Source organism: Stegodyphus dumicola, chromosome X1, assembly GCF_044657685.1.
Source record: "Stegodyphus dumicola isolate Sdum_Otavi_A_Nest chromosome X1, ASM4465768v1".
Taxonomy (NCBI): Eukaryota; Metazoa; Arthropoda; class Arachnida; order Araneae; family Eresidae; genus Stegodyphus; species Stegodyphus dumicola.
In genome coordinates, this window is record NC_140780.1 from 218,370,432 (window position 1) to 218,394,619 (window position 24,188).

Consider the following 24,188-nt stretch of genomic DNA (forward strand, 5'->3'; position numbering starts at 1 on the left):
ATAATGTTTCTGAATATTCTTCTGTACTCCTAATCTTAACACTACTTGAAAGGCATCCCTCACCAGTACAGAAAATGACATTTTAAAATTAGGCTAAAAAGCAACCTTAAGGGCAGTATACACCTGCTAGAGCAGCTCGTAGCAAGCCGCTCGTTACGACTACTTTGACAATGTAAACGCTCACTTCGACCGAGTAGAAATGTAGGGGAGATAAGTCAGCACTTCCGTTTCTACTTTGAACCTGTTGGAAAATCTATCCAAGCAGTTACTCCAAGCAGCGTTCACAGAGACATCGTGATGGTGAGTTCTATAATGTCGAAAATGCTGAGATGGAGTGACAGCCAAACCATGGTATTTTTTAATGCATACGCATCTTATGAAGTGTTATGGAACACTTCACTGCTTCAGTAATAAGTTGCATACTTCTATAATTATGAGAGCTTATATTCATCTTTCTACAAGCATCCCTAAATTAGGATGCAATAAATATATATTATAAACTATAAAAATACAAATGGAATTAAGAAAAAATCTGTAGATCTGTTTTATTGGGGATATTTAAATTTGTTGCTTTGAATAAAACATTCTGGGGTATAATTTGTAACAATTCAGCTTGAATGTGAAACACCGAGTACAAGTACTTAAGGCATATTAAGGTTTATACAAATTATGCTATATGAATTCTAATTTTCTTAAACTATCCGTTTCAGCATTTTAAAAGTAAAGTATAATCACTATATTTAATTATTATTAATATTTGTTGATATCACTTTATATATTATTTGTGTGTTATCCAGAAGCACAATTTCAGTAGGATCCAAAAGGAACAATTTGCGATAAATATCTTTCTGTTGGAACTATGTCATAATATAGTATATATTCTTTTACCTTTGATAATATATGTCATGCTCCCAAGTTTTTTGCTACTTCTTATTTATTTAAGATTTTCTGAATAATTAGGCAGATATTATACAATTTATTTATGTCATGTTAATGGTAACTTTGAATAAATATTCCACGTGTTAATTTTGCATTCTCCTCTAGAAATAATACAGTTCCAGTCAGAACTTTGCATAATTAATTACATGCACAGAGAGCTACTGATTCAGTGGATTCTGGATGAATAAATATATTCTTTCTATTAATAAATAATAAAACACTTTATTACTTTTACATTATTTTGTAACCGATTAATTAGGAGTAAATAAACAGTTATATATAGTAGAAAAACTTTGTTAACTTGAATTTCAATAACCACAGTTGACTAAATAACTTCCCTCAATAAACTGACTTTCTTTTAAATCGATTGATTTTTAACTTCCCTCAATAAACTGAATTTCTTTTAAATCGATTAATGAACATAATTTGAAAGTGAATAAATTTCAATTATGTTTACAGAATATATTTTAAGTTCTTGTACCTAAAATACAATAAAGTTTTTGTAAGTTTGGACATCCTCGTCCTGAAATTCGAGAAAAAAATATATTCGTCCTTTAATAGTTGATTAGATACTCCTAATTAATCGCAGCAAGCTACCCAGTCACATATTCATTTCCTTTTCTTCTTCTTTTTTCCCACGAACAGATATTAATTCGCTTGCAACTGCTTCACAGGCTTCAAGCACTGCACCCAAAGAACATCTACAATACATATTTTTTGCTGCAGCTGCCACGTCTGTATCCCATTTTGTAAACAAATGGAGGCGAGTTGTCAGTCCACTCGGTTCGAGATGCCCGGACGAGCGGCTCAGACAGGTGGAAACTGGCCTTTAGTTTAGCAGGGGTGATTTTTGGCACATTTTTTTTATTCCCGAAGTAGAAAGATTTGTGTCTGATCACCCTCAGAATGGCGAGTTATTGAAAATCTGCATGTTACAAATGTTTACTTTTTTCTCAATTATAAGCCACTGACTGAAATCAAAACCAAGTCGGTTGGCAAATTAATCCCTTATTTGATGACTTACTTCAGTTTAAAAAAAATTATTTTTTAATATCTTGATATTAACAAAACTGTTTATTATAATAAACAATGTAATTTTCATGCTTCCTGCATACACAGAGGCAGATTTTGGCAATTTAATAACAATATCCAAAAGATAACATTAACTGCGATCCCATTAAGTGGTGTGCACTGTATTTCTAAATGAAACAGATTACGGTTTTTTATTTCTTTGGCATGATGATGATGATAGTGCATGTTATTTTGTCACACTCATGTTATATTTGGTAGTAATTTTGTAGTCTGTTTTTGCTGATGGTGATTATCAACCACCATTTGTCCAAAGAATCATGGAAAGAACAATACTTTGAAGAACAGAAAAAACTGCAGCATACTTTTTGCATTGATCATTGTGTGTTGTGTACAAAGAGAGTTTCGGAGCTAACCACCATTACTGAATCCACTACACACATGATAAAAGAAAGAATATTTGATCACGGAGAGCGGGGAAGCACTGTTATTCCTATTTGTTCTTCTACAAGTCTTAAATATAAAAATTTAAGAATATGCACTGATTTTGCAAAACATGAATTGTTGAATGCACCAAAAAGTACTTGTGTAAAAAGAACATTTTGTTGATGAAGAAACACTAAAGAATTTGATAAATCTTCAAATTTATGAAGATAATGAAGAAATTTCACAAATTAAATCTAAATTAATAAATGAAGATGGACCTCAAGATTTCATTTTCCAATAATTCTGCTTTCCAAACATATGGTACTGAGAAGATTTATTGAGAACAAACATGTTGGGACATACACACTCTTTTAACCATTCTGCATGAAAGATCTATGAATTTAAAAGAGAAAAGAACCATTTGCATTACGATCAGCAAATGCATCCCCTGCAAGAAACAAAGAGTTAAAAATTCTGAGTTACCTTTTTAACCTCTTTCAAAAGACAAAACTAGAATATCAGCTATTTTCCAGATATCTGGGTGTTGATTTAGCTAGTCTCTTACTGAAGAAATCTAAAGAAAAGGTTTGAATTGTACTGTTTTCCCATGTGGTATTAGCAGCTGTATATTTAGAGCCAATATCTTCTCTAAAAACAAGCCTTGATTCAGGCTATATGAATATTTGTCACAAGGAGTTGATGGATATCTGTTTTGCATTCAGATACTGGTTCTAATTTCACTGCTTTAAAGCAAATGGACTGGAAGATTCAAAATAAAAATTGAAGTGAAAAAAATTCACTGGAAATTCAATTCCATCCTGTCCATGGTGGGAAGGGTTTTGGGAATGCCTCAATGGAATTCTAAAAGACTTCCTCAAAAAGAATTTTTCAGTGTTCTTCTCCGACATATGAAGAATTAAGACTTCAGTTTGCAATTGTGAATCCATTATCAATAACAGACCACTGATATGTACCAGAAGAAGAGTTTAAAATTCTAACCCCTTCTGTTTCTTCAACACATTTGTGTGAATGATGTTCGTGATTTAGACCAAAGTGAAGAAATCAGTACTGTTAAAAAATACTGATATCTTTAAAAAGTACATGATCATCTGAAACAAAGTAATATACTAAAAACCTGATCATCTAGAAAACTTGGAAAATGCCGAATTTTGGATAGTTCAGCGTACAAAAAATGAAATTTACATTAAAAAACTAAATGCATGGGAAATTTTCTACCCCAAAATTATGAAAACAATCATCTTATTTGTTACCATCTTCAATATCAAAAGCCTAAATTATATAAGATTTGGGGGGAGAGGGAATTTTCAGACATAAAGCAGAGTATTTCATTGTCCGTAAACATGAAAATAAAACATCTGATTTGATTATGAAATCCCACTCAATGTCAAAGGTGGCGGAGATGTCACCAATCATTCCGGAAGAAGTTTAAAAACAAATTGCTCTTTATTTATATACGTAATAAAGATACAAATTACGAATACAGCATATAAAAAACTTAAATCAGTTATCATAATTTTTGACATTACATCATCATCATTTACTATGAAGTGTTACCTTTAACACGGATTTATCTTGGATTTTTAATGCCCCATCACTAACTCAGCAGTTAGGAGTGCTAAATATTGTTAATTTAACCCAAGTGAATGGGCTGGCTGCTTGTGTGGGTTTCATGGTTCTTCCAATGTGTAGTTCAAATACGAACAAGTTTCCCTAAGAAAGTGATTAATGAAAGCATCTCTTCCCTTAGGCAGATAGCCTTGTGTGCTTTGCCATAATCAAATAACCTACCTAACCTTGGATTTAAATGCTCCAGAAAGTTTGCTCATAATGCCTGTTAACACCACTCTGTAAAATAGCTAATCATTTGTGCCATTAAATTGGCTATATTTGTATTGCTTATAGTATTATGGCAACACTATGTTGTTGCTATGTTGTCGCTTATAGTATTATGGCAACACTATGTCTATTTGTATTGCAACATAGTATTATGGCAACACTATGTTGTTGCTATGATAATGTAGTTTAAAAAAAATTAGACATTCATTTGTCTCTCTGCTTCATTGGAAGCAAAATTTGAAAAGGTTAAATAAAAATATTTTTAAATATTAAATGGTGTTTGCATTTTTAAATTTATATTACTATTCACTCAGAAATAGTGATACATATTTGTAGTCCGCTGAGCCCAAGAAGGATCGGCACATTAAACTGTTGTTTCAAACGTTAAAAGCATTAGTTTGACTGCGTATGAGAAAGGAAAATGGCTAACTCAGACAATGTATTGAATAGCAAGGATAACTCTACAGGAATGTCATCAGATGCAAAACTAAGAGTGCTTAATCAACACCGTGGAAACTTTAAATCTAGGATCAGAAAATTGGAAACCTTTCTGAAAGATTCAACTTTGAATGCTGACAAGATACATCTTCAAATCAAATCGGATATGGTTTCAGACATATCTCAGATCGAATCACTACAACTGGAATATTACGATGTCATCAACAATAAAAATTTATCAAGCGTGGTTTTAGAATTTGAAGAGACAGAAGACTGAAGAATAAAGAAGAAATAAAGGTAAGCTTACAAACATTAAAGTGATTCAGTTGATAATGCTTTGACGAATAACATTAGGAACCAAATTCTGTTTAAGTTACCCGATTTAAGCTCACCAGAACTTGATGGTTGTATCGAGAACTGGAGTAATTAAAAAAAAAAAAAAAAGATAGTTTGATTACAAATAACTTCTTTAAATGATATTAAAAAGTTGTTCTATTTGCGTTCTGCGTTGAAAGGAGAAGCGAAAGCTCTGGAAACTGGAGAAGACAGTTTTCAGTCTTTATTTGAGGTTTTAATTGATAGGTATGAAAATGAACATCAGATTGTTAATTCTCATCAATATTTTAAATTTTGAGAAAATACACGTTGAATCTTATATGAGTCTTAGGAAACCTAAGAAACCTATTAAGAGGTTTCAATTTAATAAAATTAGAAGCTAATGAAGCATTAATTTCTAACAAATATTGGCATTCAAAAGTTAGGCAAAGAAACAAGAAAACAATAAGAAATTAGTTTAACATTGACTGAATTACCCATATTTGGAAAGTTCATGGAATATTTAGAAAAAAGATCCCAAATGTTAGAAAATTTGCATGGAGTTCAATTATTGTCACTAAAAACCAAAACTTCTTATACAAATAAAACCAGAAATTTCATGTTAAAGTTAAACAGTAATTCCTGCATATTGTGTAAGAAGTCACATTTTGAATAGAGCTGTTCCTTATTTTTAAAATGACTCCATTGCAAAGATTTAATATTGTTAAAAAACATGCACTTTGTATAAACTGTTTAAGTGACAAACATAAGCTTGCATCGTGCAAATCCAAATATTCTTGTCACTTGTGCCAAGGAAAGCACAATTATCTATTATGTCAGTCTGAAACTAAAAGTTTCTTGTGCGGAAAACTTCACCAGACCAAAGTATTTTGGCAAGCTCACAGTCGGGAAATCTTCCCCTTTCAGAGACTGCAGATGCTAGTAATATGCAAAGCATAAACAACCCTAATTTGGCAGAAGTAATAAAGAATCCAAGCCTAACTGAAGTGGTAAAGACTTTTGCCTCTTTAAATAAAATATTAAACAAAACAGTTTTGCTTTCTACAGCTACGGTTAAGGTTTGGTCAAAAGTTTGAAATGATTATATTAGCGGCCGAGCGATACTTGACACTGCATCTCAATTGCATTTTATGACTTTGCAATCTGCTTCTTAGCTGGGTCTTATCAAACATAAGGTAAACATTCCCGTTAATGGTTTAAGTGGAATGGCAATGACTATCAAATGGAAAATACATGATGCTCTTATTAATAATAATGAGTCTTCTTTTACCTCAGTAATAGACTTTCTCGTTGTACCTAAAATTACACTTAGTTCCTTCATCAGGTCCTCATCCTGAACACGAAAAATTAAGTATGCCAAATCGTTCTACATTAGCCGACCCAAAATTTGATATTCCTGAAAATATAGATATAATTTTAGGGTCTAAACTTTTTTATCAAATAATAAAAGATAGTAGAAAATGTGTATCAGAAAATTAAATATTTATAAATTCCATATCTGGCTAGATTGCTAACGGATCAATTGCTTCAGATACATGTAAACAATGTTTTTATTTAACAACTAATATGGAAACTACTGATAACAAAGAAAATTTTGAGAAATTGAAGAAATTTCCATTGATCGACCCATATGTTCAGGGGAACAATTCTGTGAAAAACATTTTTAATACAAACAGGATTGTACGGGTAGATTTGCAGTTCAGATGCCTATCAAAGAAGAGGGATTCAATACTCTAGGTAATTCACAAATTTTATCTGAAAAATGAGTGCAACAAACAGAAAACTGAATAAAAGTCCTGATAAGCATAAGCTTTATTGCGAGTTTCTTCAAGAATATGAATAATTAGGTCATATGCAGAAAGTAATTGAGGATTACCCGGCCCCCTATAATTTATTTTTTGCCGTATCATGTGTCTTTAGAGCTGAGAAAACTTTTACCAAACATCAGTTGGTTTTTAACGGGTCTGCCCTGACCACTTCTGGTCGAAGTTTAAATGATATTCGTCCTGCTAGAAAAGTACACGAAGACATTTTTCATACTATGCTTAGATTTTTAAAGCATAAAATAGTTTTAATAGCTGATATTACATTAATGTTTAGACAAATTCTGATAGACTCAGCCCAGAGAGATCTGTTAAGATTTTTCTGGAAAACCACAGAACACGAGACTCCTACAGAGTATAAATTGAATATAGTGACTTATGGCACCCAATGTGTACCACTTCTAGCTCCTAGAGTTATAAAACAATTAGCCTCAGACAAATCTGCTAAGTTCCCCTTAGCTGTCGAAGTTCCACTTTCTAGTATATATATATGGATGATATTATAAGCGGTAGCCAAGATATCAAAACTTGTAAAGTTCTTAAAGATTTGTTAATTAAAATGCTTCAGTCATGTTTCATGAGTCTACATAAATGGAATTCTAACTACGATGAGCTACTAGAAATAGAAATTCAAAACTCGGAAGAGAATTTATTTGTCCACACTGAAGAATCTTCTACTAAAATGCTAAATATGGTTTGGAATTCAAAAGAACATACATTTGTTTTTAAAGTTTCAGTGAAACTGCAAAATGTTTATACCAAACGAGAAGTTTTATCAGCTACTGCTAAACTTTATGACCCACTTGGATTTATTGGACCTGTTATAACCAAGGCCAAGATATTTCTCCAAAAGCTGTGGCTAGAGAAAATTAACTGGTATGACAAACTTACTGATTAACTGAGAAAAGAATGAAACCATTTTGTTCATACCGTAAAGGAAACTGAAAACATTAGAATTGACAGATATAATTTGAGTGTTGATCCTCAATTCATTGTTTTACTAGGTTTTTGTGATGCTTCCATTGCTGCATATGGAGCATCTTTGAAGTTATAATGAAAATTCTTCTCCAACAACTAAATTGCTTGCCAGCAAATCAAGAGTTTCACCTTTAAAGTCAATTTCTGTTTCACGACTAGAGCTATCTTCTTGCTTATTACTCTCACAACGTGTCAACAAAATCATCCTTTCCCTAAAAATGGACATTCACGAAGTCCTGTTATTTTCGGACTCAACTATCTCTCTCGCCTGGATAAATTCACTCCCTTATCAGCTCAAAACTTTTGTATGAAATTGAGTGTCTAAAATTCAATCTCTTACATCAAATTATCAGTGGAAATATATTTTGTCTAGTGAAAATCCTGATGATCTAATATCTCATGGTGTTGATCCCTCTGATCTCAAATATCTTGACGTTCGCTGGTCAGGGCCAACTGCTGCCCTGACCAAAACTGACATCTCAGATGGTTCCAGTATGAAACAAATGGACTCCACTGAAAAGCAACTATATTTAACTGAACTTAAAAAAAAATTATCTAACATCAGCTTAGTTCTTTCTACTACAAGTGACTTTTATCAACAGATTTCTAAGTAATAATTTTCATAAACTTATATGAATTCTTAGTTTTATTTTTAGGTTCACATATAACTGCAGAAAAAAACGAAAAGATATCTGGTTCTTTAACTATTGAAGAATTTGAGCATGCCAAAAAGGTATTTCATTAGAGGAGTACAGGCAAATGTACAGTACACCATAGAGAAATTAATGCCTTAAAAGAAAATGTTAAGGGAAGTAATGTGAATAATTTAAACATTTTTTTTGATTATGATCTCTTATGTGTTGGCGGTCAGCCTGTCCATTCTTATTTATCATTCGACCAGAAACATCCTATTTTACTTCCTCAAGATCATAAACTAATATTATAATGAACCATTTTCTCATAAAAATTTGCATGTTGGGGCTCAAATTCTACTTAATATATTAAGGGCCACTAAATGGAAGAAATAATGCTAGGAGAATTGTACATCAATGCATTACATGCTTCAAAGTAAAACCAAAAATAGAAGGGCAGTTAATGGCATCTTTGCCAAAGGAAAGAGTCACAGTAACTCCTCCTTTTCCTAACACCGGTATGGACCTTTGTGGCCGCTTTTACATAAAATATAAAAATCGATGTAAAGGTACTTTAAACAAAATTTATGTAGCAGTAGTTGCTTGTTTTTCCACTCGTGCAATACACATAGAAATTCTCACTGATTTAACAACTGAGGCTTTAATTGTTACTTAAAAAAAATTTTTTTTCCTTCATCGTGGCATTTCTACAACAATAGGTGATACTACTAATTTTGTAGGTGCTAATTCAGACCTGAAAAAATTGTATCACCTCGCTTCCAGCCATCCCGAAAATTTAGCTGTTTATTTAGTTTCACAGTCAATTGCTTAGAAATTTTTATTTCCTGATTTTGGCAGACTTTGGGAAGCGGGAGTTAAGTTGTTTAAATATCATCTAAAAGGGGTTGTAGGAAATTCCAAATTAATTCTTGAAGAATTCTTAACAGTTGTCAATCAAGTTATCAGATCCAAATGACTTTAAGATTTTTAACACCCGGTCATTTCTTTAATTGGTCAAACTATTAATGCCATTCCTGAACCTCAACAAATTAATGTTTCGACTAGTAGATTTTCTAGATAGCAACAAGTTTAAAAACTTAATCGTTTGGCAAAAATGGTCAAGAGATTATTTCAATAATCTCCAACAATGAGGAAAATGGCAGTTTGAAAAAAGTAACATCCAAAAGATTAGCCTTGTATTGTTAAAGGAAGATAACCTCACAATTTGTTCTTGGTTAATAGCAGAATTCATGCTGTAAGACCTGGGAAAGATGGAAAAATATGTATTGTTTAAGTGAAAACACCTAGCAGGATTTGTAAACGCAGCATTTCTAATCTATTTTTATTTCCTGGAAATAATGCCTAACCTTTACATACTTTTATAGCATTTTATTGTTTTAATAAATATTGTGTATTGCATTAAAACATATTTTACTATACTATTGTTATTTTGAATTTTGAAATGCCTTCTTATATAATTTCTTAAAAATTTCATTGTTATTTGCTAATCTAATTTTGTTAAAATCCAAAGGATTTCAAAGTCGGGCGGTGTTAATGCCACTCTATAAAATAGCTAATCGTCTGCGCCATTAAATTGGCTATATTTGTATTGCTTAATATGGCATGTTGCTATGATAATGTAGTTTTTTTTAAAAAACTTTCATTCGTTTGTCATTTCATTCGTTTGTTTTTCATTCGCTGCTTCATCGGAAGCAAAATTTGAAAAGATTTAAAAAAATATTTAAAAATGTTAAATAGTGTTTGTGTTTTTAAATTTAAACTGCAGTCCACCCGGAAATAACTCTACAATGCCATTATTTTACATTAATTTCATGTCTACAGAGGCTTTAAAACAATTTTGTTATTCTATGAAAATTTACTTTTGATTCATTATTTGAGCTGGTATTAACTGCCTAATTATTCTCTACAGTAAGATACTTTACGATGCACCACCAGTAATATAAGTGATACATATTTTACACTGTCTTGTGAGTAATGTAAATATAACTATTGTTTTATATCTTATAAACAAAAGGTTATTACAAAAGTTGGTTACTTATGTGATGCTTTGTTTTCAGCTACTGGGAATCAACTAACATTTAAGAGAACGATTTTTAAAAATTATGCTGTGATAGAAGTAGTTTTCTCTTCACGTACAAATATCTCCTATATGCTTAAGCCTTAACCCTTTGCCTCCTGAAATGCTGTTTTTCATGGGGTTTGTTCGTAAAACAATGAGACTGGGTCTGGTAAAAAGAATTTATTGATCAGATCAGTACATGTTATTAAAATTCTTCAAAATGATCTCTTTTGGGGGACAATACATCACTGCCAGCATGATTCCCACTTTGCAAAGGCTCCCTGTAAATCAGCCGTTGTAACCTCTGTGACAGCCCATTGGATAGTGAGAACAAAAATAAGTAATAATAGTCTTCAAAATAGTGACCTTCCAAGTTAAGCTTCAGGAACAGGGAAAAGTCTGTCGGCTCATGCCAGGGCTGCTGCAAAGTTGCAATTGCTGTTCAGGCCAGGTAGGTGGTCACAATGAAGGCAGCGGAAGTGTACTGTCCCTGGGGCAGGATTTGTGGTGAAGGATCTAAAATAAGCAATGCATTAGGCAGCAGTTGCGTCTGAGCCTGACACAGTGAGGATCACGTGTGACACAAAAGCTGTTTTTAACATGGCAGAAAATGTAAAAAAATGGAGTGTTCGCTAGAGCAGTGCTACACAGTTAAGGATATGGCTGCTGACTTACAGGGAACCTTTGCAAGCATGGGAATCACATTGGCTGTGGTGTATCGAGACCCAAGGAGACTATTTGGAAGAATTTTAAAAATATGTACTGATCAGATCAATACATTCTTTTTACCAGACCTAGTCTAATTACTTTACGGACAAACACTATAAGTAATTTTTTGTACTTCTTTACACATGATTAAAAAAAAAAAACCTATTAAAAATCTATATGATTTATTTAACAATTTTCAAAAAGGAGTTTTATTTGTAGTGTTGCATTACACTTGATCTTTTAAGTAAATAACCCAACAATAAGGCTCTTCACTGAAACTCTGAAATGTTTAGATTTAGTACAAACAGTGAAAAATTATAATACGTAGCGTATTCGGAAACTAAGTACCGTTTCATTCTAGCGCCATCGCAGCGCTGTGGTAGGCGTCCCGTGCATGAGCACTAGTCTTTCTTGTTCACTGACTTTCAATTGTCGCCATTTTGGTTGCTCTATGTTGTGTTTTCAGTTTGTTGTGCACATTCAAAATGTCTAAGACAAATAGTTCTCCCGCTGACTGTGAGATTCGTGCCGTGATTAAATTTTTGAACGCGAGGAATGTTAAACCGGCCGAAATTTATCGTCAAGTGACAGAAGTTTATGGTGAATACGCGATAAGTGATGGAATGGTGAGAAAGTAGGTAAGAATGTTTAATGCAGGTCAAACAAATGTCCATGCCGAGGCTCAGAGTGGTCGGCCTTCTGTTGTCACCGATGATTTGGGAAGGAAAGTTGATGAAGCAATTCATGAAAACAGACGCTTCACAATGACAACTCTTTCAGAGGCATTTCCACAAATTTCACATACTGTTTTGTTTGAAACTGTGTCTGACCGCTTGAATTATCGCAAACTTTGTTCCCGATGGGTTCCAAAAATGCTCACTGTTGTTCACAAAACAAAGCAACTTGGTAGTGCCCTGACATTTCTCACGCGGTACAGTGATGAGGGAGAAAACTTTTTAAACCAAATTGTGACAGGTGATGAAACTTGGGTGTGTCATTTCACACCAGAATCGAAGCAACAATTGATGGAGTGGAGACACACTCATTCTCCGAAAAAACAAAAGTTCAAAGTGACAATGTCATCACAAAAAATCATGTGCACTGTCTTCTGGGATAGGAAAGGCGTTTTGCTTACTGAATTTCTTCCCAGAGGTGAAACCATTAATGCGACACGACATGAGACTTTAACAAAACTAAGGCGTGCCATTCAAAACAAACGAAGAGGAATGCTCAGTAAAGGAATTGTGTTTTTTCCATGACAATGCTTGGCCCCATACTGCTGGTGTCACTCAATCGTTAATTCAACAGTTTCATTGGGAGCAGTTCGATCACCTGCCGTACAGCCCGGACTTGGCGCCATTGGACAATAACTTGTTCCTGCACATGAAGCGCGAGCTTGGTGGCAAGCGCTTTGGATCTGACGATGACACGAAAAATGCTGTGGAGTCGTGGTTATCGAAACTGGAGGGAAGTTTCTTTGACGATGGTATACAAAAGCTGGTCACCCGCTATGACAAGTGTTTGATCATTGGCGGAAACTATGTTGAAAAATAGTTTAAGACATGTATTTTCATGTAAAAATAAAATTGGAATCGAAAAAAATTGTTTTACTATTTTTTTTTTTTTTTTTTTTCAAAATGGTACTTAGTTTCCGAATACGCCTCGTATAACTAGGATAATCCTCCACAAAAAGGAATAAAAATTTTATAGCACGAATAATAAAAGCATGGGTATCTGAACAGCAAAATTTTTTAATCTGATAAGTTCCATTGAAGATCCTTTACAGGTTCTAAATCATTATACATAAAAAAAATTTTTAAATTAAAATAATAAAATAACTGTACACATAAATACATCACAAACATACAGAAACTTATTATGTGACATTAACAAAAGAATACTTATGATGCCATAGCCAACAGCAGTTATTCATATTAATTATTTAATTTACACATATTAATAACAACACTGATTTATTTACTGCAGATTCAGAACATTTTACTATTTAACACCATTTTGCAATTTTTAAAACTTAATTTTCTTATAATTATTACACAAATATATGCCCCCAATACAAGAAAAAGAGACATTTCAATATATTAACTTTGGTAAAATAAACTGAAAAGGAAAATGCATGATTTACATAATCCTGCTAAAAATTTCCTGTTTAGAAATAAGACTAGTAATATGCAGGTAGACAGATAGAGTGAAAAATTTGAATTTTATAGGAAATAAAATATACATACGATAATTTTCCTTATTTGAAATATATGTGACACCAACTAGAGCCATTATTTCGGTGACATGAAACCAATAATTAAAGGTCACAAGGTGTTCATACAGAGACTTTGAAGATTCTTTCACATTTTTTGCCTTTCTGATGTAATGACTGTAATATACCGAAGCCAAGAGAAGACGTGGAGTTGAGTGGAGAGCAACACCTATACGCCAAACATATCTCTGAGGTGATATACCTGTTATTGCGCTTACTGACGGACAAAAATTAAAAACCTATAAAAAGTAATTATAACAGCTGTAAAATTTGTTAATAAAGGCAAATGCTTAAATGTACAGAAAAATTAAAGCAATTAAGGATACTGAAGACGATACTCAACATATTTTGAAACTTACTTGACATATAGTAGTATTCACCAGTTCAAAACTGAATACCATTGAAGTTACAAAACAAAACACCATTGATGCCAATGGCAGCACAACTGTCACCAAAGAAAGCTTCTTTAAGCTCATGCAAAATAAAGGACTGGAGATTTTCTCTGTACTGCTTTTGCTCATTTTTTTTTTTTTTTTTTTTTTTTTTTTTTGTGCAATTTAGTTCCCTCACAAACTAAAAGAAGAAACCATGATTAAAAGACTATATGGATATAGCAAAATGTTAAGATGTCTTTCACAATGATCATTCAAAATAAATAAATATATAAATAAAATAAAAACACTCAATTCTTTAGTGGTCATGAGCAATTCTAACTCACATTTGAAATATGCACCATAATGAATACAAAGAAACTCAGCTCATCTGAATGACTCCTGCTTAATAAGATACAAACCAGCCTTAGAAGCAATGCAAAAATATGCCCCCGAGTACAGTTGAACTTTCCAGTCTACTCTTCAACTAACATTAAAAAAAAAAAAAAAAAAAAAAAAAAAACTAACTCATAGAAATTAATTGCATTTCGTGAACTTAGATCGAATTAAAAATTGCACCATAATTGTCTGCAGTACTTACATAGTTTCCTGTTAACCCTGAAATTTGCCTTCTGCGAATGTGAAACTTGGCAGAGGTCCTGCCAATCGCTGTAGCAAAATGGCACTTCATTGGATTATATAATTACAAATCCCTCTTCATTTGAATATATAATTGATAGATACAAGTTGCTTATACAGCATATAAATAAATAAATATGAATTCAAGCTTTGGAATTATCTAACAAACAAATCCACTGAAACTAGCACCCTTAATTCTGAGAGGCCAAATTGCCTAATGGTGTTTAACCCCTTAACTGCTGCGGGCGTATATATACGGCTTGCTCAGCAGATGAGTTAACTGTCCCGGGCATATACTGTATTTGACGGCATATAAGACACACTTTTTTTCCTAAATTTGGTCTCAAAAAAGTTACCTGCGTCTTATACGTGAAGGACACAGGTTAACTTTCAATACTGAATGCTATTTTTAGCCCGGATAAAGGTCTAGACACACATAACGTTTTCTACATCTGCCATAATTATTTTGCGCATGCGTGAAATATCTGTCGCCCAAAAGCGCCAAAGCTCGAAGCAGATGTCGAAGTTCGAACAGGTTCGATGGTCACATTACGTCTATGAAGCCTTTCCTTGTTTACATAGACGATCTTTAACTCAGCCGACACATGTGTCGGTATCGGTGCTTAAAACTATTAGTAAAAAAATACCCTGGAAAATATGACTACAGGAAACAAAAGATTAAGCTATACAATTCAGTATAAACTAGGAGTGTTAACCTACGCCAAAGTGCACGGAAACAGAGCAGCAGCAAGGCATTTCGGTCCACCACCTACTGAAAAAATAATACGTACTTGGCGACTGCAGGAAGATCAACTGAAGACTGCTAAAAAACAAAAACATAACCTTCGATGCCCAGCTCCATCTTGGCCTGAACTTAAAAATGCCGTAAAAATGTGGGTAATAGATAAGAGAAAATCTGGGATAAGTGTTTCAACCAAAATGATAATCAACGAGGCCAAAGGATTTGCAGAAAAACGTGGGAATCACAACTTTTCAGGGTCTGAGGGCTGGTGCTACAGGTTCATGAAACGGCAAGGCTTATCAAAAACAACTATTGCACAGAAAATGCCAGCAGATTACGAAGAAAAAATACTAGCATTTCATAGGTTTGTTATACATGCACGCAAGAAAACTTCTTTTGAGCTCGGCCAAATAGGATGAAATATGGATGAAAGAGAAAGAGACCACATTTTAAGTTATTGTGGTACCACGCGGACTATTGAAACTTTTTTTCCTTGTGTGTGGCCTTCTAAATAAAGATGCGTCTTATATACTGTCAAATACGGTATATACGACCTTCCAAAATACTATCATTTGCTTTGCCCTGCTACCCGTAAAATTATTCGCAAAGCTTTGGAATGCAACACCTCAATGACCTTGACAAAGTATGTGAAGGAGTATACTATTTCAAAGAAGTGTGGAGAGAGGGATGTGTCTAAAGCCGTGAAAGTAATGACTGCACGGTACTGGCTGGTGCTGTTTGAGTAAAATGTATTTTTTTTATTCTGTGTCCTCCATTTTCATTTACTTTATAGTAGATTCCAGGAATAAGGAAAGATAAATGGATGTTTCAAACCCATTTTATCTTTTTTGAATTATTTTTTGATGAACTGCTCATGCTTCATATTGTTACTGAAACTAACCGTTTTGTAAACGACTATATGAGCTAACACCTTGCAAACGAAAAATCAAGAACAAAATCATGGCATTCAACCAGTTCAGAAGAAATATATGTTTTTTTAGGCATACTGATTTCTCAAGGTATAACACTGAAACCTGATATTACACTTTACTGGTCTAAAAATGTCGATCAAAACTCCATTTTAGAGATCTTTTTTATTATAAAAACATCATTTTTATTATACTTTTACTCAAAACATTAAATTTTGTGCATTCATTTTTTCTTTTATTCTTTACTTTGTGATAGTAACAAGGTTTTAGAAAGTAAAACTTGCACATTCCCCCCCCCCATACATCGCATAACTTTGCACGCCTGTGTGAAAAACTGTGGCGCTGGGAAATGAATCTTGTATGTTTTCCATGGCAGTTAAAGGGTTAAAATTAGAACAAAATAGCCATCTTTTTTGTTAACTGAACACCACGCGAACTTGCTTAACCACTTTAACAGTTTATTTTTTCCGTCATGTTATGAAAAAAATAAGCATATTTTTGATAAACATTTTTATGAAGAAATTCATTATATAAAACCAAATCAGCAGTCAGAACTATTACAAGTGTTGAATTTATTGATTTATGCTAATTTTTATTTTCATCATAAAAAGCACATTTTTCCTTAAAGTTGGCTTTTTTTTAACAAGTAAGCGAACCAGAAAGAACACTTTACAAAAATAGATGTCAGAATTTAAAATGTTTTATTGTTATTACATATGTGTTCAATTCCAAAGAAGAATTATTAATATCAAGAAAGAAGGATTATTAATATCAAGTTTACAAAAGTTCCGAATTTGCGTTAGATTATCTATATTTTCCGTTTCTTCATCACTATAGAAGTCAGATAATAAACTGTCATTACTTCCAGAATCATTTAGTGAAATTTCAGGTTCACTATCTGAGTCAGAGTTATCTTCAGTTATAAGCTGCTCATTATCATTCATTTCTTCTTTTATTTTAGCTCCAAATTTAAAAGTAATAGTATTTGCAGTAACTGCTACACCGAGCTAGTGAAACGAAATTTCGCGCCTTTACTTGTGTAAAAGAATTCAGTAAAACCTAACTTTGAAACCAGTTGTTTTGCAATTCTAATTTTACTGGATTACTAGTGCCATCCACCAGAAACATTACACACTACACAAGCAAAAAATTCGGGCAAATCAGTATATTAGACTAGAAAAAAAATATAAAAAAAGTGCCATTTCCAAGTACCCGAACAGAGTTCAGTCAAAACTGGGAAGTGGTTAAAAAACAATTTAAGTTGTATTACCTGGTGTATTTTATTGCATCATTTTGCTGAATTCCAAAGCTTTTGGTGTTTTAGGTATGATAGTCAGACTGCTTTTAAAAAATCCACTGCTTGCTATTCTACTGATTCTAATCGTTTTCTCAAAATTCAAGAGAAAAACAGAGAAACAGCAGTTTATTTATATTGCTTCTCACAAAAATAAAACTGGATTATCAAGAATTAATCTGGGTTGCATAGAACTAAACCAGAGGACTTATTAATGTTGTGATGTCAGACTTAACATACTTTTTGGGTGACAGCTTTTGTTTATCCAAATGGTTAATGGAAGAATAAACAAGCACTTTTCAAGTGCCTTTTCTTTCAGACACGAACTCACTTAAAAAATGTAATAATCAGTTCATCATTAAAACAATTAAATTCTTCACAGAGCTACTGAAAATAAGTGCCATGTGTTTTGCAGGAAAAGAGAGGCCATTTGCAATTTCTGCTGCTGAAGGTTATTAGTCAGGAAGTACTGACTGAAAATTCTCTTAACAGCTCAAGTATTAATTTTAGGTCTAAGCTATTAATCCGAAGATTTTAATAAAATACCTAAGTTAACATGGCTTAATAATCAGTATACCAGCTCTATTACAAACATATAAAAATCATTCAAAATAACGAAGAAATACTTAATTTTAAATGCAGTACAAATTATTCACAATACAAATTTGATTTTAAATACAGTAAAGTTCAAGACCTAGACTCATCAGGACTCGGGTGATCCCGGAGTTGGGGTTTTTCTGGATATTAGATCATCAGTTTAAATTTAGCAAGATGACAAGTAGAAATTAAAAATATGAAATAATGAATCATTTGTGATCTAAAATCCATCAAAATTTACAAAAAAAAAAAAAGGCTTAATATTTATTTGCTTAATTTATTAAACATTTCTTTCAATGTTTAATAAAGTAAAATTTTTCTTTTCTTTGCTTAAGTTGCTTCATTTTTTGCTAATACTTTCTCTTTAATTCCATAGACAAACACAATTTCTTGTTCAGTTACAAAGTTCCATTGTTCAAGTCTTGTAATTGCTGTGTCGAGAATTCCGAGTAACTTGTCAATCGAAATTTTTTCATTTTCAATAACCTCACTGTCACTTTCTTCAGTATTGGTAGCAGTATTTTCTGGATCTAAAACCATACTACAGATTTTGCCGTCCGTAAGTTGATTGATGATTGGGGTGCTGTTATCGCAGTGAAAAACCTTTGTTATATCATCTTCATTTATTAAAACTTCTCCACATTTATTTAAAAAATGCATTAATTGCAAAATTTCACCTTTGGTTTGCACTATCCAAAAACCTTCAAATTTGTGGCTATCATCTTCATCGTCCTCACCATGAAATATGGTACCTAGCCATAAATTATGCCAATAATTTTTTAAAGTATCTGGAGACACATCCTCCCACGATTTTGCGATGCTCCACACAGCAGATTTTATGCTAAAATATTTCAAAAATTCTTGAACAGTCTAGCCATTACTCAAAGAAATTTAACATCAACTTTAAAAATGCTACTTTATATTTGCATTCTAGTGCACGCACTATTCCAATATCCATTAACTGAATGATGGATGTACAATTTGAGGGAAAGAATGATATGGATACATTATCTTTCACTAAAAACTAAAAGTGAAGTATGAGCCCTACAGTTGTCTACAATCAGGACAATTTTTGTATCATCAGGTAAACGAACAGAATACAAATATTGCCAAACTTCGGGTATGAAATGATTTTCAAGCCAATCATTCATTAACGCTTGCATTATCCATGCTCTTTTATTTGCATGATATATAACAGGGAAAATCTTTACTTCTTTACATGTTCAACGTAGTGTACTTTTTTTTTATTACGAAAAGTGCACACGTGCATTCTTGTAGCATTTGCACATGCTAAAACTGTTAGTCTTGCTTTGGAATCTTTGACACCAGTTGGAGACGTCTCTGCTGTTAAGGTTACTAAGGTATTTAGCAGTACATATTGCCAGAAAAGATCAGTTCATCAGCATTGTCAATTTGTGCTGGACAACATTTCACTATTAGTGAGCTCGATGAATTCATCTGCAAATAGTTCAGCAGCTTAAGTATCAGCTGAAGCTCTTTCACCTGAAAATTTTTTATTACCTTAACACCATTGTAATTTTTAAATTTGGTTAACCAACCTGTTGAATATGTGCACTCAGTTTTTAAGTTAATTTCTTTTTGAAATATTTTGGCTTGAGCCATTAACATTCGACCCATCAATGGCATGCTCTCGCTCCAATGCTGTCTGCCATATTCAATTATCACTTCGCAATGATCGTAAGTTTAAGCATAACGAATAATTTTTCTGTCACTCATTACGAGTGCGGCATCGGAATCCACAAAAAATTCTAAAAGTTTTTTTTTTCTTCTGTTTTCTTATGTCATATACAACTGACTTTGCAATGCCATAATCCTAGAATCATTTTGAGGTGGATATATCTTTATCCATTTTTGTGCAGCAATTCCAATTTTTGTTTAATGGACATCGAAACATGCTTTCTTTAGTTATTGGTAGCCGTGCTTCTATAGATCCTGTTGCAGCTCCAGAATTCGAAATGCCTTTTGACATAATTCAAAGTTCAAATTTTAATTTTCAGAAAATTGCTATAAAATTTTTTAAAAAAACAGCCTTCAAAAAATAAGCTGGATCAAATCAGAAAGTTAAGGAACAGTGCAATTTGCTATATTATATTTGGAATCAGTAGAGTATAATTTTAGTCTAGCTTAAAAGCATCTGCTATAAATTACTGGCTATGTATCATGAGATTGGGGACGAAAGAAAAGTTGTTCTGCTAAATTTTGCATTGCTTCTGTGGTGCACTACAACAATTAAGCCTGAATAGTATTAGTTTAGTTATTTATTAACTTCTGTATATTTCTTGCACATGCTTCAGACTGATCCGAGTCCTGAATAAATAAAAAATCATATATGCTTAACAAGAGCCAGCGCTAGATTCTTACCGCCTGATGTTCTGCTATCAAGCATCTCCCTAAGTTCTAAATTTTTGCCACCTGTCAATTTTGGGTCCCAGTTCTTTCCCTAAATTCTAGAAATTTTGTTGCTCGATGCTTCTCAAAAATTCCAAAAATTCTCTCTTCCCTAAAGTCTGCTGCTTGGTGCGTGCTATACGAGCTCTGGTGCCACTCTGGGTTTATTACCTTATTAATTACTAGTCGTTACTCAAGTTGTCATATGTTGGTTAAACATGCAATGATGAAAGCAAAATATAGTAAATAATGATTCGCCAGGTTGGCATCAGGGATAGAAAAAATATTAGTAGTAATCAATGGTGTTTCTATGTAGACAAACATAACAATGGTCACTACTTTTCAATTAACAGGGCAGCAATAAGCGACAAACATAAATACTGGAGTTAAATGTATGCTGAAAGAGTAATGAAAAACTTAAGAAAACATTCACGATGCATCACTGTTTAAAAATATCATTGTAGATTATTATCTGAAAAAGTATTATAGAATTCCAAAATGATGTAAATTATTCATAATTCTTTCATCTCTTGGCATGATCATTGACTTCAGTGACATTTTAGTACTGAATCAACGTTAAACATAACTTTATCTTGATACTATTTGTATAATTCAACTAGTATGGATAATTAATTCCTTTTCCCAGAAAGAATTCAACATCTGACTCTTATCATTTGAAAAATTCGAACTGTGAAATCCATCCAGGTTTCTTCCTAAAATAATCAGCAAAACTGAAGAAGTGGTGAGTTAGCATGTTTGGGGCAATTTGCAATAGATTTGCAGTAAGGATAATATTGCTGTGACTGCATACATCTTGGCTGTTGTTCAGTCAATGAACAGGCACCCAAAAACATAGCATTGTTTTAGAGTAAATTCTGTCATGAACAAGCCTGTATTAACACTTTTTTTAAATGAAGAAAAAGAGACTTTTACGCTTGCTTTTTCTGTGAAATTTTAATACATTCAACTCTGTGGAGAGAGCTGTGACATTTTCAGATTGTTTTATGTATTTAACTCGTATATCTTGTCCACAGCATGTTGAAATTTTCTACAAATAACAATATGCAAGGCAACAGCAAGCATTATTTTAAAAACTGTTCAAATTTCTAAAATTATGGAATGTTAAAATTATTTGAATATTAAAATTGAAATATTAAACTTTCTAAAAGCTTAAGCTTACCAAGTATATATTATTGAATTCTATTTACAAAACACCAGGATTGAAAATACTGGTTTTTCTGCATGAAGGGTTGCTTAATAATTTGTAGCTATAGTTCAATACATAAGTTTTATAATTTTTTCAATAAAATCATAACACTTACAAAATCCTTCAATCTTAAAATACTGGGTACTCATGTATTAGTGCAACCACCTAAATGTATTTAGCAATTGTTAACAAAAGAAAAAGCATAATGACTTACATTTGCAAAAACTATTTATTATATACATATTTATTATATACGAGGGTTGGGCAAACTTCATGTAAGAGCCGCACATTTGAATTCAGGAATGTTCGAGAGGCGCATCTAGAATTTCTAAAAGCCACAAGTTCATATTTACATCATTATAGAAGTAGAGGAGGTTTTAAATAGAAAAAAAAATCCCCGATAACTTTGCAAAAAGAGTCTAAACTAATTAATTACTTCCTTTTCGACACTGAATAGTTTTAGTTTAGGATATTTCATACATATATTTTACATGCATGAGCCACACAAATTGCCTGCGAGAGCCGTATCAGGCTCGTGACCCACACTTTGGCCACCCCTGTTATATACTATTATTGTGCATATTGTAATTTATTTCAAAAATCAATCAACAAACCTGCCTACTAGCAGGGAACTGTTTCTTTAGTTCTGATAGAAATTTCGTGGCAATTACTTCAAAGTAGTTGTTCCTATTAATGATTTTGTAGAAAAATATATTTCTGCAAAAATTTTTTGTAATTCCTTTCACTGCAGGCAAAAGAATTACAGTACTACAAGAATATATTTTTAAATTGAGTTTGACAAAACATACATGTTGTCCATAAAAACTGTTCGAAAACTGACTACAATGAAGAATGCACATAAAATTGGTGAAGCTGCTTGTTAAAACTAAAGAACTATTATGCATACAGTTGTCTAAGTTTCCCCATTCTATCAATCTGGAAACTTTTAGTAAGGTGGTTGTGCTAATACATCAGTACTAGCCTTCAATACATAAAAGGCTGTTTACAGAATCAAAAGACATAAATAAATAAAGTATCCTATTCTACAGCATATTATCCAAAGGATAAAAAATACTTCAGAAGTGTAAAGCATATCTGTACACTACATCAAGAATAAAAAAACAGAACATTTCCGAAAACCTCAGCATTTTGAAATAATTGTGTTGAGAAAAACATTTACCTTAAAAAAAAAAAAAAAAAAAAGCAGAAAATTAGATAAATGAAAATAATTTTACCATACTTCTACAACTTTTCAGCTTTTGTTAAAAAATAATTAGGAAATAAAGCTTTATAACATGTATTACTTTGTAAATTTCAGAATCAAGATATTTAACAAATTCCAAAAATGAAAGATAAAGGCATAATAAAACATGATGGAGGAAAACAAAATCATAGCAGTTTGTAATGTTACTTTTTGAAGATATGTAATTTTGATATATTACTGTTATTTTAATAATATTACAGTAATGCTATACAGTACAAAGTCTGAGATCCGGACGTCCAATATCCGGACCTTCAAGCCACCAACAAAATTTTTTTGGAATTTTTTTAATGCTTTACACATGCGCATTTGATTTTTTCCCCTGTACGAAAGCATTTGGAGAATACTGATTCTTAATTTCACTTCGGTACTGAATAAAATACTTTGCTACTGAAGAAACAATCATTTTAAGCATAAATTTGTGTGTCAATAATTTGGCTCTGCAGCTGTGTATCTGCTTTTCCAATTAATGGATTTTGTAATGAAACGTGGAGAAGTGGTAATAAGTGAAGATGAAATAACAGAAGTTTTTCATTGCGATAACAACACCCCAAATCATCAATCAATTAACCCTTTGACGCATGGTGGTCGCGCCCTGAAACCACCATTTTCCGAATTTTTGAGTGAAAATGAATTGATTACTGATCTTTTACATCTAAATAACACAAAATGACTGTAGAATCATATATGTTTTAGGTATTAGTACTTCAGATCGGATGATTTTTAAAATGCATTTTCGATGAGACAAAATAGCTTCCTTTTATTAATATAAACAACTTTCAATTTCAAAAGTTAGTCATCGCACATCATGATTTCTATCATAAACAATAAAAAATTGCAGTAATTAAACTGCACATATAAAAAAAAACTCTATATGTATGGCATTTGCTATGTGGTTTCATGGCGCGACCACTGCGCCAATAGAGCATTGTGTCACAATGCTTACAATTCTCTAGAGGCTCGGTGGTCGTGCCTTGAAACCACTGCCGTCTGCTTCTCAATGGCTTTTGCTTGCTTTTCAAATAGGAATGCTTATTTTTACCCGGATATAGATAAAGGGCTTTCAAACCACAGAGTTATTACTAAACAATACATGCACCTGCCCAATAAAGAGGTCTTTCTTTACCAAATACTTTTCTCTGACATCAACACACTTGCTCCCCAAGCTAGTATTGTGATTTTATAAATTATTTACTGTGGTTTAAATTTAACGTAAATATA

At 32.5% G+C, this 24,188-nt stretch overlaps 1 protein-coding gene across 3 annotated transcripts in view; it reads right to left on the minus strand.

The window, feature by feature from the left end:
• LOC118195929 (post-GPI attachment to proteins factor 2-like) overlaps positions 1-24,188 on the minus strand; it is an 87,194-nt gene that overhangs the window by 45,707 nt on the left and 17,299 nt on the right. For all 3 annotated transcript variants that reach the window (XM_085808500.1, XM_085808499.1, XM_085808498.1), the window contains exons 3-4: positions 13,878-14,091; positions 13,493-13,757 (exon numbers count right to left, since the gene is read on the minus strand). In XM_085808500.1, coding sequence (XP_085664626.1) covers positions 13,493-13,757; positions 13,878-14,039 — 427 coding nt within the window. In that variant the 5' untranslated portion in view covers positions 14,040-14,091. The remainder of the gene's footprint in view (positions 1-13,492; positions 13,758-13,877; positions 14,092-24,188) is intronic.